The sequence below is a fragment of the Mytilus trossulus genome, chromosome 1 (assembly GCF_036588685.1).
Source record: "Mytilus trossulus isolate FHL-02 chromosome 1, PNRI_Mtr1.1.1.hap1, whole genome shotgun sequence".
Lineage (NCBI taxonomy): Eukaryota > Metazoa > Mollusca > Bivalvia > Mytilida > Mytilidae > Mytilus > Mytilus trossulus.
The window spans coordinates 80665614-80680320 of NC_086373.1; the positions used below are offsets into that span (position 1 = coordinate 80665614).

Sequence of the window (14707 nt, forward strand, 5' to 3'; positions counted from 1 at the left end):
TAACATGTATTCCTTTTCGGTTATCGTCATTATAAAAAAAAATCTGTGTTCATATCTATATCCATTTTGCTATTTTGCAGATATAAATATGTTTTTAAACCAAATGGCTTTCTTTTAATTGTTTATATCGTTCTTTTCTCATTGCATGTTTAAAACTGTAAGGCACCACTATTTAGGTTATGTTCGGTAATTGTTCCTTTTTTGACTATCGTATCATACTCATTTTCATAGTAATAATAACATTTGCAAAAGCTATTTCTATTCTATATACTAGTAACTATTGGAAACAATTCTAATGGGATTTAGAACCGTTCTGTGTTGTTGCATACCCGAAATTTGATTGTTCAAGTTCCAATTTTATGTTTATTTTTCATCTGTTGATTTCGAGGTTTTGACAATTTAGGCATCCAAAGCCTATAGAAAAAAATTATTCGTAGACTTAAAATATTGGTTAGTACCCAAGAAAGCCATGCAAATTGTTATCCAACGTCGGAACTTAAATATTGAATCCCCGCCGGCACAGTATCAAATTATCTGACAAGGTTTTTTTTTAATAAAATTACCTTTCCCATATCAATATCATGAAAGAGTGCTGTTTTTTTTTTAATTAAGAGCTACTGATAGATTTAGAAAGTTTTAAGTGGCCTCGAAATCAAAAAAAGAAAAATATAATATTTCAACCGGAGTTATCATAATTGGACAAACAAGCACTCCCTGCCAAAAACGCGGACGTGACAGAAGACACCTTTTTTCAAAAATAGTAGCGTCAACAGTAAACATTGGTATACAATTTATTGTCTAGATGTTTTTGTTCATAAATCACCAACAGATGGTTTGGTCCAGATATGTCTGATTGTTCTGTTGAAATAACTTGTTGTACATATGAACTGTAAGTACATAGCACGCAATTTTCTTTTATTTTACTCGAAAGTCAGTGTGAAAGGAGGTCAAAGTTGGAGAAATTTACCAAAGTCGTTTTTTCAAGGTGTTGTAAAAGCGTATCTGCAAACTTAAATATGCCCTGTCTACCACGACGGTAGCGAGATATGATATATGTGTCATTAAAATTATCACTGATTTCAATCCTTTCCTGAAAACCCCTTGTTGGCTAAAAATTCGGCGTCTGTTGTACCCCAAAGTATGCAAGGCGACGGCCATCTTTTGTTTAACGATCGCTTTGCGACAGGTTTATAGCGTTCGTGATTGTACGACTATCGCAAAGTACGACTGTTTTATGAAACGGAATTTTAGCGTTACGTTTGGTTAACGTTCAAACGTACGCTAACGATCGTTTTATGAAACGGCAGCCTGATTACATGTAAAATGGTAACGATTCGGAATGCTGTTTTTTCTGGCAATACACAATACACAAATAAATCCTTCCCGATGTTGATGTATATTATCTGTGGTCACTAAGTGACTCTTCAATTGTACCTTCTTGATAGTGTGAAATATATATTGTTTCTTTCTGATAAAACAAAAATGTTTTGTCTATTAAGGGGGCTCCTGGGTATAAATGATTTTTTTCTTCTTCTAATAATGTTATTTAAGTAACAAAAACTCAAATCAAAACACATGTTGGATGTCAAATACGCACTTTCATGGACAAATATTGTAAAACAATATTGAGATATTAACATTTGTCGTCGACCAGTTGAATATATATATAGCGTATATTGGCGAGTGTGAATACCGTCCGGTCAACTTTTTTTGCTCAAAAATAATCATTTTTCCTCTTTTTTTTATTTTCATAAAATATAATTTAATATCTTTCAGGTTTACAAATATTAAACAAATCTATCCGATAACAAAAAAGTTCTGACTCTTTATATGTCGTCCGGTCAACCGTCCTGTCACTATCCGGGCAATCATCCTGTCATTAGTGCAACCCACAATTTTTGTGTTTTTGCCTAATATCTGAAAATCTGTAATAGACCAGAAAACTTTAAAAGGCTAAAATGATCAACAAGACAAGATCGTCATGGCTGACATCTTTTAGTTGACTCACGATTTGAAATATGATTTTTAGTCATTAATTGTTCCCATCAGATGAAAGAAAAGCAATGATTAATTTCACAAATCGTCCTTAATTGATCTGATTACATGTAAAATGGTAACGATTCGGAATGCTGTTTTTTCCGGCAATACAAAATACACAAATAAATCCTTGCCGATTTTGATGTATATCTGTGGTCACTAAGTGGCTTTTCAATTGTACCTTCTTGATAGTGTGAAATATATATTGTTTCTTTCTGATAAAACAAAAATAATGGTTTGTCTATTCATTTTAAAAATGTAGCTTAACTATAAATTACTTGTGCATCATTATAATAATGTTATTTAAGTAACAAAAACTCGATCAAAACACATGTTGGATACGCACTTTCCTGCTTGTTCGGCCTCAGTTTAACCTTTTGCATCGTAAGTGTGGTATTTTAATAAGATGTCGCAGTTATTATTAGTGCAAAGCCATACACATATTGCATGTCAGTCATGGGGTGAAAGACCTTGAAGAATAACAAGATTCCATGCATGTGCATGCATTCGATACTCTATAATTAGTTGAAGCACATGAAGAAGACGAATTCACTTATATGTGTCATTTTAAGCTTCGGATGTTTTAAGAGAATGGAGCAGAGCAACGAAAAGCAGAGTTATGCATTCACACCAGAAACTTGTGATTTTCAATATCAAGCTCTTCCTAATATTCTGAGAGACAATGCAAAAATATTTCCAGATCGTGAGGCTGTTGTTTTCCTATCAACAACCGGTGAAAGAACTTCCATTAAATATCAAGAACTTTATGATCAAGCTAAATTCTTTGCCAAAGGACTTTTGGAGACGGGAATAAAAAGAAACGATGTTGTCGCAATTTCGAACAAAAACTGTGTAGAATGGGTTATCAGTTCACTGGGAGTACAAATGGCAGGTGGCATGCCATTACATTTCTTTTTTAAGCGTCTGGACGGATCTGATTTACTGGAGACACTTCATGGAATTCAAAAATGTACGACATTAATTATCGACCCAGGTGATCAGGACAAAAATGTTGACATATGCAGAAAATTTGCATGTAATTTCCAACCAGAAGTAAGCAGTTCCATATCAAGTAAGGTTTTGGTGGATTTATACCAGGTCTTGCTGCTGCAACATTCTCACAACGGAATAAAATGTTCTTCTGTTGCAAACATAATAGAAAGGGGGAGAATTGCATTGATCACTCTTCCTTTGATATCACCAGATGACATTGCAGCAATTTTTCTTACTTCTGGTAGTACTGGAATCCCAAAGGCAGTTCCTCAAACACATCTTTCATTGGTACGAAGTTTGTATGGTTTTGGAAAACACATGGAGCTTGACCCTGGCGCAAGATATTACAACGATCGCCCCTTTAGCTGGACAGGTGGCTACCCTGGCGTAAACATAGTTCACAAGACCACGCGAATTACTGCAAGTGATGTAATGCACAGGGACTCGGTTAGCAGATTAAAATTTTGTAAATCAATGTTTTTAATTTATTTTTTATTATTTCCTGTCTATTTGCATTACTATATTAACGTATTTAAAGTTGCCATCACTATTTTCTTTGTTTTCTGGCAATGTGCAGTTTACTATCCATATCCATATACTAAAAAAAACTAGGTTTTTTCAGTATATGGATATGGATAGTAAACTGCACATTTTTTTCAGTATATGGATATGGATAGTAAACTGCACATTGCCAGAAAACAAAGAAATAGTGATGGCAACTTTAAATACGTTAATATAGTAATGCAAATAGACAGGAAATAATAAAAAATAAATTAAAAACATTGATTTACAAAATTTTAATCTGCTAACCGAGTCCCTGTGATGCAATGGCCTTAAAAACGATTGACGATATTAACAGATTCACTGCAAAAGCGCTTGAAGCAGAAAATTGCACAGCGGCGCTAATTATTACCCCTTGTTTACATGATATGATGCATACCAAATTACCGCCATGTAAGCAATGGCCGTTATAAGTGATTGCTACAGGAGGTTTGCCAGTTGAATCATCATGTACAAAGGCGGCAGGAGTTATTGCTGACAAGGTTGTTGTGATGTATGGAACAACTGAATTTGGACTTGGCTCCGCCATGCAAGTTTCTAGTCCAAACGATTTTGAAGATTACGCAATTGGATATCCAACTCCAGGGGTTGAACTGAAAAAAGTAGATGATGATGGAAACATCGTACCAAAGGGAACTTCCGGAGAAATATACTTCCGCAGCAGAGATCGTTTTCAAGGTTACTTGAATAATAAGGGAAAAAGTGCCTTATGTTCGGATAAAGCCGGGTGGTATAAAACTGATGACATTGGAGTAATGAGAGAAAATGGTATCTTTATTGTCAACGGGCGCAAATCCGATATGATGATTATTGGTGGGCTTCTAGTCACCCCTTTGTGTGTTGAAAACATCATTAAAAAGCACCCTAATGTCATTGACGCTTATGTCTATCCAGTCCATGATGACAAAATGTTCCAACGTATATATGCAGCCGTTGTTGTTCAACCAGAAGGGACACTAAGTGATGAAGCTATAAGAAATTATATTGTGCAACAGCAATCTGGAAACCTAGATTCATTTCTGGAAAAACGTTATATTCCAGAACACTTCTTCTTTTACAAAGAATTACCACACACCCACAACGGAAAGTTAGACCGAAAAACTACTGCTTTGATGATAGAATTGTCAACTAAAGCTGAAGGGAGCACTTCAAACTGACTTGGTTAATTATAGTCATATTTTTTTTTAAATCATTATATTTAAGTAGTTAGTAATAATCATTAAATACCCCTTACTTCTTAATATGCTTTGATTTTTATTTTAAAATGAAACATTTAGTTTGTTTAACTTTAATCATCCTTTTCGGTTCTCCCTGGTCGTCTACAGCGCATTACGTGTCTTGCTCGGATTACTGTTTGTTTTTCTATCTCTAACAATTTTCAACAAAAAATAACTTGAATTCAAAAGATGATTAGAAATGTAACACGTCACGTATAGATGTGCGTAATGGTTGAAAATATTTGGTGGCTGTTTGAACCATTCATTTACAGCAATGCTGAGAATTTTGCATTTGTCTTACATACACATACATTACAAAGCTTTTTCCATACATTCGATGAAAGTTAAAAAATGTCTCACCATAGTTTATCATCACCATAGTTTATCATCACCATAGTTTATCGCTCTTTTTCAGTCTTTGTATGTGGTCAAATGTGTCCCTATATCACCTTGATTTCTACTGCAGTTTTCTCGTAGCCTCATATTATATATTGAGGTAATGCAGATTTTACAAATTTTACTTAATTGAGAAGTTGTCCCTAAAATATGAATTGCCGTTATGAAGTTACTCGAAGTTTAAAAAAAATGCTGAATCACCAGTTTTCGATTGGTTGAAATCTTTTGAAGTTCTGTCCCAAGTCAAGAAACTTTCTCCAGCAGTTTTCGAATATCATATCATAATGTGTTTTTTTATTTGGATGATTTTGTTTTACATGCAGAACTTTTTTTTATTTCTAGTTTGATTTTATTTGTCTAGATCCTACAAACTATTGTGAATACAAGACACCCTTATTTTTATATAAATCTCAGTGCGGCATTCTTGAGTCAACATATAGCAGCTTGAAGTAGTGCATAGGGCAATGACACATCATTTGATGGATATTTTCTGTAGCCTTGAGTTAACATAGAGGTACATTAACAAATACAATGAACTATATATCCCATGAACTTGAATGTTTTGTATAAACAGTGGGTTATATTTACTAGTATTTTGAGTTTTCAAGGTACATGAAAAATGGGTAATAATGCTTAGACATATACCTTCTCAGTTTTATCGATAAAATATTCTGAATTACCGACGCTAGTTAAAAATTGTAATTAAAATGATGGAAAATCGCACTGAGTGATTAAATGAGTACAAAGGAATAGCAAAAATACCCATTGCATTTTTTAACATCAATTGATTATCATAATCAATTTAAATTTAAAGTGTGTTTAGTACAAAAAATTAAAAAAAATAAACATTTCCTATTGCAAAACCTGAGTTTATTTGAAATGCATTTTATGCACAAGACTGTTTTGGCGTTCCATAGTATGTATGAAACATATGTGCATGTGACGTCATCTTTCAATTTAAAAACAAGGTATACCGAAAGTAGAAATTGACTTCTGGGAAATCAGCTGTTGATAACAATAATACTGAGTTTTACTGACCAAGGAGATAGGTCTACACGAAGTTTTCGGTAAGATATCATAATTTAAAAAATGCCAATTGGAGCAGGGAGATAAAATGAAAATAACTCAGTTCGTCAGATATAATGGTATGCATCATAAATAAATATGATATTTGATATACTAGTAGGCCTAGATATAAAAAGGTCAAAGAACGTAAGTGCAAATATACAGTTGCAATACACTGTGCCACATATCTTTATTGATCTTTATTCCTAACTCACGAGACAGCTAGAGAGGAAGTCAATAAACATGATCAAACATTAATCAAACAAAAACAAAGAAAAGAGAATAACTGTAAATAATAATTATGATAAGAGGACATGGAGATTTCAAACTAAGATGTTCAACATATTGATTAGTGGTGATTAAGATTCACGTGAGATATATGCACGATTAGGGAGCTACCATTTGATTTTTATGGGGGGGGGGCTAGGATGAAATTTGAAAAAAATAGGCAGGACAGGAGTTTTGAGTAAAAAAAAAAGGCAGGATCTTGGCAAAAAAAATAAAGCAGGATGACAATTTGGGTAAAAAAAAGTCAGGATAAACTAGTAAAAAAAAAGGCAGGACCGAATAGAGTAAAAAATAAAAAGGCAGGACAGAGATTACAAAGTTCTAAAAATAAAGCAGGACAAAATTTTTCATCCTAGCCCCCCATAAAAATCAAATGGTAGCTCCCTTATCTGGATGGGGTTTTAATACAGAATAGAGAATAATAGGCATAAAAGCAAGAGGTTCTCAAGCCTGAATCGCTCACCCGTCATTCAGAGGAGATTTTTAAATGTAAGCAAACTTTGTTGATCAAATAAAATTGTGTAAAATTGTCTTTACAGGGCAATGAATCCTAAAGGGGTCAATTGACTATTTTGGTAATGTAACTGTTTTTGTAGATCTTCCTTTGCTGAACATTATTGCTGCGGTTTACAGTTTATATCTATCTATATAAAGATATTCAAAATAATAACAAAAAAACTGCAACCCAGATTCGTCTGAAAAGTTCAGGGCTGACAGATGTTGACCTATTGAACAATTTTACCCCATGTCAGATTTGCTCTAAAAGCTTTAGTTTTTAGATAATTAGCCAAAACTACATTTGACCCTATGTTCTATTTTTGCAATGGCGGCCATGATTGTCTATCATCGGATCAAAACTTTGGATGCAATTTATAAACAAGTTACCCTAAGGAACATTTTGTTAAAGTTTGAAGGTATTTGGTCTAGTTGTTATACATGTTATAGAGTCGAAGTTATGTAAATGTTAGCAAACTTGATTTTGGTCATATTATTTTTTTTGTAGATCTTACTTTGCTGAGCATTATTGCTAATTACAGTTTATATTTACCTATAATAATATTCAAGATAATAACAAAAAACTGCAAAATTTGCTTAAAACTACAAATTTAGTGGCAGCAACCCAACAATGGGTTGTTCCATTCGTCTGAAAATTTATGGGATGATAGATATCTATCAATTGAATAATTTTACCCCATGTCAGATTTGCTCTAACAGTTTTTAGTACAGAATAAATAATGTGCCGTGCTAGGATATAAATACTAAAGAATAAGTGACAAAAACTGGAATGAAGAAAATTGCCTAAAATGAAATAGAAAACCCATTTCCAGACCCTCATGTCAATAAACTTGACTGTCCGAAGAGACGAAGCAAGTTACAAGAGGAGGAATACCTTTTAATAGTTTTATCTATTATACTAAGGTTCGCCAAAATGAATTGAAAAATATTGCCACAAACTCTTCTCTGAGTTCAGTCAAACTGGTGCATCTAGGAAAGTTTGAAGGCATGGCAGGACCTAAATAATTAAAAGTTGTAGGTAGTTTTATGTTCCGCAAATCAAAAACTTACCTGGGTTTTGCTTTGTTTTTCTTTCCATTTTGCAGAGGACAGGAAAATAAACTAACACACGATTTTCATTTGGTATACGGTCCACTCAGTTACACAGTTTAATCACCTACTGTTTACAGGTGTCTATTGCTCATCTATTGTCGATTCAAATCAATACAACGCAAAACATTTATTTTACAAGGGGGGGTCTTCTAAAAAATCTCTCTCAACTTATTAGGGCCCCGACTAAAAGTCGGGTCGCCCTATAGTGATCAGTCTGTCTGTCCGTCCGTCTGTCCGTCCGTCCGTAACACTTTCGTGTCCCCTCCATATCTAGAGAACCATTATGATTTCATACTTAATACTTAAAATGATTATCAACCAACACCAGAGGGTGTGTCATGTTGTATGTACAACTTTCTAGGTCAAAGGTCAAGGTCAAAAACTTTGGTTTTAGTTGACAACCCCCTGTCCTGTGGTGAAGATCGTGTCCGCTCCATATCTAGATAACCGTTATGATTTCAAAGTTTATACTTGACATCCATTTCAACAACCACCAGAGGGCGTGTCATGATGTATGTACAACTTCCTAGGTCAAAGGTCAAGGTCAAAAACTTTGGTTTAGAGTTGACAACCCCATGTCCTGTGGGATTGTGTCCGCTCCAAATCTAGATAACCGTTATGATTTCAAAGTTTATACTTGACATCCATTTTAACAACCACCAGAGGGCGTGTCATGATGTATGTTCAACTTCCTAGGTCAAAGGTCAAGGTCAAAAATTTTGGTTTAGAGTTGACAACCCCATGTCCTGTGGGATTGTGTCCGCTCCAAATCTAGATAACCGTTATGATTTCAAAGTTTATACTTGACATCCATTTTAACCAACACCAGAGGGTGTGTCATGATGTATGTACCACTTCCTAGGTCAAAGGTCTGTCTGTCTGTCTGTTGGTCTGTCCATCGCTAACAAATTTGATCCACACTATATTTTGAGAGGACATGTACAGCTGTTATTATTTCATACTTTATACCTGACAAACATTTTCAACTTAACATATATATAAACCAACACCAGAGAATGTGTCATAATGTATGCATCCTAGGTCTAAGGTCAGTCTGTCAGTCTGTCCATCCGTTTGTTGTTCTTAACAAATTGTGTCCGCTCTACCTCTCAAGAACCGTTAATATTTCATACTTTATACTTGGTGGGTCATAATATATTGAAGGCATAATTCTAAAAATATGTGACAAATATCAATTGGGCAGCACCTTTAAACATATTGTTCAAACATCAATCCATACATCCAGAAGTCACCTTAGAGTAGTCAACAATTAGTTCACATCATGCAGTCATATCACTATTATACTATGAAAGTAAGATGAGAATATTTATCAGTTTTAACTTAAAATCTTAGATTGAAATCTCACATGAGACTCCTTAGAGTAGTCAACAATTAGTTCACATCATGCAGTCATATCACTATTATACTATGAAATAGTACTATCACTATTACCCCACGTTATAGACAGCGGGGCCCACAGAGATGGCTTCCATCTCAATGATATCTAGTTAATTGAGAATTGATTGAGAATGGAAATGAGGAATATGTGAAAGAGACAACAACTCGACCAAAGAGCAGATTATAACTGGGGACCATGCACCAATGGGTCTTCAACGCAGCGAGAAAATCCCGAACCCGTGGGTGATCCTCAGCTGGGCCCTAGATAAAAATGTGTACTAGTTTAGTGAAAATGGACGTCATACTAAACTCCAAATCATATGTATAAATGAACTAAAGTTAAAAAAACATACAAGACTAACAAAGGCCAGCGGCTCCTGACTTTGGACAGGCACAAATATGCGGCGGGGTTTACATATTTTGTGAGACCTCAACCCATCCCTATAAAGGCAAGAGTTTATTTTAACACCTTCTTCAGGAATATGAAAAAAAATGAACAGCAAAATCCAGTAGTTTTTTTGATATTCTGAAACTTAAAATGCATTTAAATTTTATATATTTTTTGTTTCAGCTTTAACTTTAAGCGTGTTATTTAATGACACTTCAGTTTGTAAAGACCTGTGAATTTATGGTATGTATAGTAGTTTTAATTGTCAACAGGGTGTAAAAGCGTTGACCCAATAATTTTGTGTGCACGGTAAACGCTTTTACAACCCTATGAAATTGATAAAAGAAGCATTCAATACTAATAATAATACTTTTTCGCTATGATTATGGAAACAGGATTACTATCAAGTTTTTATTTTATTAACCAGGGCACTTTATTGTGGAAACGTGTGTTATCATCAATGTTACAATATATTTTCAAATGAAGGTTAATTTCAGAATGACGTAAGATTGCTGTTAGCCAATTAAAATAATGTATTACAAGGAAACATACAGCTAATGTAATTACCCAAATATACGCGTACTGGTAGCTATAGCATGAATAGATGTATAACCAATTATAAAAAAAAATGACTCGATAGGAACACAATTTATAGCCGTCAATGATTAATTTTTCCGAAGTTAGGTTGAAAATAATAATTTTCTAAAAATTCATTAATGTTAGAAGATTTTTCACCAAAACTTAAAACGAGCTAAAATATGGTGTACATACAAGACTTTTTTGTGTAAAGTCTTTAAGAGGAGGCCTAAATTTCTGCTTGGTGTTATTTATAAAAAAAAAGTCAATTGCTCGAGGAACTTATTAATTACCTCACATTTCTTTACTAAAGGGTAAGTTTTTAAAATTTGGAATTTTGAAAACTTAAACACATATCATCATTTTCATAACAGTGCAGACGGACCATTTCTCTGCGCGCCCAGGTTCGTTTGCAACACCCACTAATCATATCGTACTTGTTATAGACGTATTTAAATTGTGTGCTCGCCAAAAATTATAAACGCCTTATTCAAATAATACAATAACACTAGCAGAGGACTAAACCTTGTGTGTATTTTAATTTTGAATGTCCAGTGCACGATGTGGTGACAATATCGCCGATATTGTCAACTTCGTCCATGATTTTATACCTGCTATCAACATTGTCTATATCGTCACCTTTCCTGTCTATACCGATGACATCGCCGACATCGTAACGACATTGTCTACATAGTCTCCCTTTCTTGTCTACATCGTTGGCATCGCCAAAATCGTGATGTTGACAATATCTTCTACATCATCCCTCTTTCCTATCTATATCGTTGTCGTAGCTGACATCGTGATATTGACAACATCGTGACGACATCGTCTACATCGTCCCCCTTTCATGACTACATCGTTTACATCGCCAACATCATAACGAAATCGTCTACATCGTCCCTCTTTCCTGTATACATCGTTGATATCGCCAACATCGTCTACATCGTCCCCCTTAACTGTCTATAACGTTGAAATCGCCAACATCGTGGCGATATCGTCTACATCTTCCTCTTTCCTGTCCCCTTTCCTGCCTTCATCATTGATATCAACAACATCGTGATGTTGATAACATCTTGACGACATCGTCTACATCGTCCCGCTTTCCTGACTACATCATTGACATCGCCAACATCGTGACGATATTGTCCATCTTTCTTGTACCCTCTCCTGTTTTATTCGTTGATATCGCCGACATCGTGATGTTGACAACTTCGTAACACCATCGTCTACATGGCCCCCTTTCTTGTCTTCATCGTTGACATTGCCGCCATTGTGATGTTGACAACATCGTGACGACATCGTCTACATCATCCATTTTCCCTGTCCCCCTTTCCAGTCCACATCATTAATATCGCCGACATCATGATGTTGATAACATCATGACGTGTTGATAACATCATGACGACATCGTCTATATCGTCACTCTTTCCTGTCTTCATCGTCAATATCGCCGATATCGTGATGTTGACAACATAATGACGACATCTTCTACGTCGTTCCCTTTTACTGTTTTCATCGTTGACATCGCCGAAATTGCGATGTTGACAACATCGTGACGACATTGTCTACATCGCCGACAACGTGATGTTGACAACATTGTGACTACATTGTCTATATCGTCCTCCTTTCCTGTGTGAATCGTTCACATCGCCAACGTCGTGATGTTAACATACATCGTGACGACATTATCTTCATCGTTTTCTTTTTGTCCACATCGTCTTATTAAAATTGATAAATTAACTTATAATATACAAAACTATTTCCGTATTAATTTCAAAACCAATAATTTTAAAAACTGGATGAGTTGACGGGGTTAACTTTCTGTAGTTATTCAAGTATTTAGTATTGTAATTTTCATTCATTTTGTAAGTGATTTTACAACAAGTTTTTAGTTTTTTTAGTGTCTGCGCCAACGTGACCCAGGATTTTTTTTATTTCAATGCCATGAGAACTGTTTTTGTATATTTTTATCCGGGTCACGTAAGCGCACCCTGATAAATTTTAAGAAACAATGGTCAAAAAACGTTATTTTCCCTTCTTTTTACGTTTTTGGTGCCCTTTCACCCCCTCACCTCAACCATATTAAGAAGCTAATGGTTTTGAAGTTCATCAAAAAAAATTCAAACATAAGGGACTATTTTATAAGTAGCTTTCCAAAACAAAATTTAGAAAATGAGGAAATAGGGGGACGGAGTACGGGCCTTCTCGTGCCTTGTCAGTTGCAGATTTAAGTAATTTATTCATTAAAGCATCTTCTTCTTCCAGGTAAGATACCGGATTCATTGCTGAATGTTAATGGTTCCGCGCGAAAACTTTACGCAGTGTCGGGCAACACAGAAAGATTTCTCTTGGCTATTTACAAATTACATTTAAAACGTTCGCAAAAAAAATATACAATTAAAATTATTTACAACTGGTTTTCCTACTTCCTTTCAGAGCATGCCTTCAGGGCAGCTCTGAATCCCTCAACGGTGTTGGTCGCTGTAACTGTTGTTGGTAGGTTGTTCCAGTCCCTGATTGTCCTCGGGAAGAAAGATTGGCCATAGGTGTCTGTACTTGTTCTTTCTTGGAAGAAGCGGTTTTTACCTCTGGTCCGGTTATCATTCGGGGTCAAATATTGGTGACGGTCTATATCAATAAGTTCATGCTGGATCTTGAATAGCATGCACAATCTATTTGTGCATATCATGAATAGCATATCATGAATAATGTCATAAACTAATAAATGTATAATATGTCAAAGCAGTTGGTTGTTTGTATTAAAACCAAAAAGGTTTTAGTTTATCAATGCTGTGATAGGCTACACAAACAAGCTCGTAAGTCCAATAGTATTCCAGATCTGAATAAGTATAAAAAGCAAAGAAATAATGTGAATAATTTAAAACGATACACAAAAGATCAATTTTACTTAAACGCAAATAGTTTGTTGGACGAGTTTGCATCTGGTAATTCTAAATCGTATTGGTCATTAATGAAAAAATTAACTAAGACATCGGGTAATTCTACTCATATCACTCAACTTAAAAATGAAAATGACGAATTAGTCACTGAAAATTACGATAAAGCATGTCTTTTGAATAAGTATTTTTGTTCCATATCTACTATAAATGAAAATAATGATAAATCTCCGGAATTTCTGACTAGGTCAAATTCTAAAATAGATATTTTCTTTATAAACTCAAATCAAGTCATTGATATTTTGCAGACTTTAAAATTGGGAAAAGCATCAGGTAATGACTCAATTAGTCACCAAATGCTAAAAAAGACAAGTTATACTGTCAGTGTACCCTTATCATTGTTATTTAATTTGTCATTTGAAAAGGCAGAGTTTCCTAGTCAATGGAAAACAGCTATTGTCATGCAGTTATTCAAAACCGGAGACAAATCAATGGTTTCCAATTATAGACCAATCTCATTATTATCAGCAGTGGGTAAAGTTTTTGAAAGAATTGTGTTTAAAAATGTATTTAATCACTTAATAGCAAACAGTTTATTATACAAATTTCAATCAGGTTTTATTCCAGGTCATTCTACCGTTCACCAGCTAATAGAAATTTACTATAGGATATGCATGTCACTTGATGATCGCTGTATAACATCTCTTATATTATGTGATATCTCGAAAGCTTTTGATAGGGTATGGCATAGTGGCCTCTTAATAAAACTAAAAGTGTATGGTATGGATGGAAATCTTTATAAATGGTTTGAAAGTTATATTTCAAATAGAAAACAAAGCGTTTTTGTTTCAAATGCCTATTCGCCTTTTGATAATACTAATGCAGGAGTTCCGCAAGGCTCTGTATTAGGTCCCCTACTATTTCTTATTTATGTAAATGACATAGCTGATAATTTGACAAGTCTAACTCGATTGTTTGCTGATGATACATCTCTTTCTTATTCCAGCAATAACCCTTACACTATAGAGGATGTCTTAAACAGCGATTTAGAACAAATTTCAGTATGGTCTAAAGATTGGCTTATTAACTTTAACCCTAATAAGACAAAGGCTATGATATTCTCCTGCCATACTTCTCCAGATGATATTGAAATAGAATTTCAAAACCAATTAGTAGAATTTGTCTCCTGTCATAAACACTTAGGGATTTCTTTTGATTCCAATGGTAAATTCCATACACATATAGAAAATATTTTAAAGTGTGCAAGCACAAGATTAAATGTT

At 34.4% G+C, this 14707-nt stretch overlaps 2 protein-coding genes across 2 annotated transcripts in view; both read left to right on the plus strand.

Moving 5' to 3' along the window:
- The first annotated feature begins 785 nt into the window (after positions 1 to 785).
- The window catches only part of LOC134686734 (protein phosphatase 1H-like), a 60049-nt gene continuing 46127 nt past the window's right edge, over positions 786 to 14707 (plus strand). Inside the window, exon 1 of the mRNA XM_063546446.1 lies at positions 786 to 889. Coding sequence (XP_063402516.1) covers positions 883 to 889 — 7 coding nt within the window. The 5' untranslated portion in view covers positions 786 to 882. The remainder of the gene's footprint in view (positions 890 to 14707) is intronic.
- On the plus strand, positions 2379 to 4800 carry LOC134698405 (3-[(3aS,4S,7aS)-7a-methyl-1,5-dioxo-octahydro-1H-inden-4-yl]propanoyl:CoA ligase-like). The gene is made up of 3 exons (XM_063560489.1): positions 2379 to 3496; positions 3904 to 3984; positions 4021 to 4800. Exons 1-3 carry the CDS (start codon positions 2572 to 2574, stop codon positions 4746 to 4748), a joined length of 1734 nt encoding a protein of 577 aa, XP_063416559.1. The 5' UTR covers positions 2379 to 2571; the 3' UTR covers positions 4749 to 4800.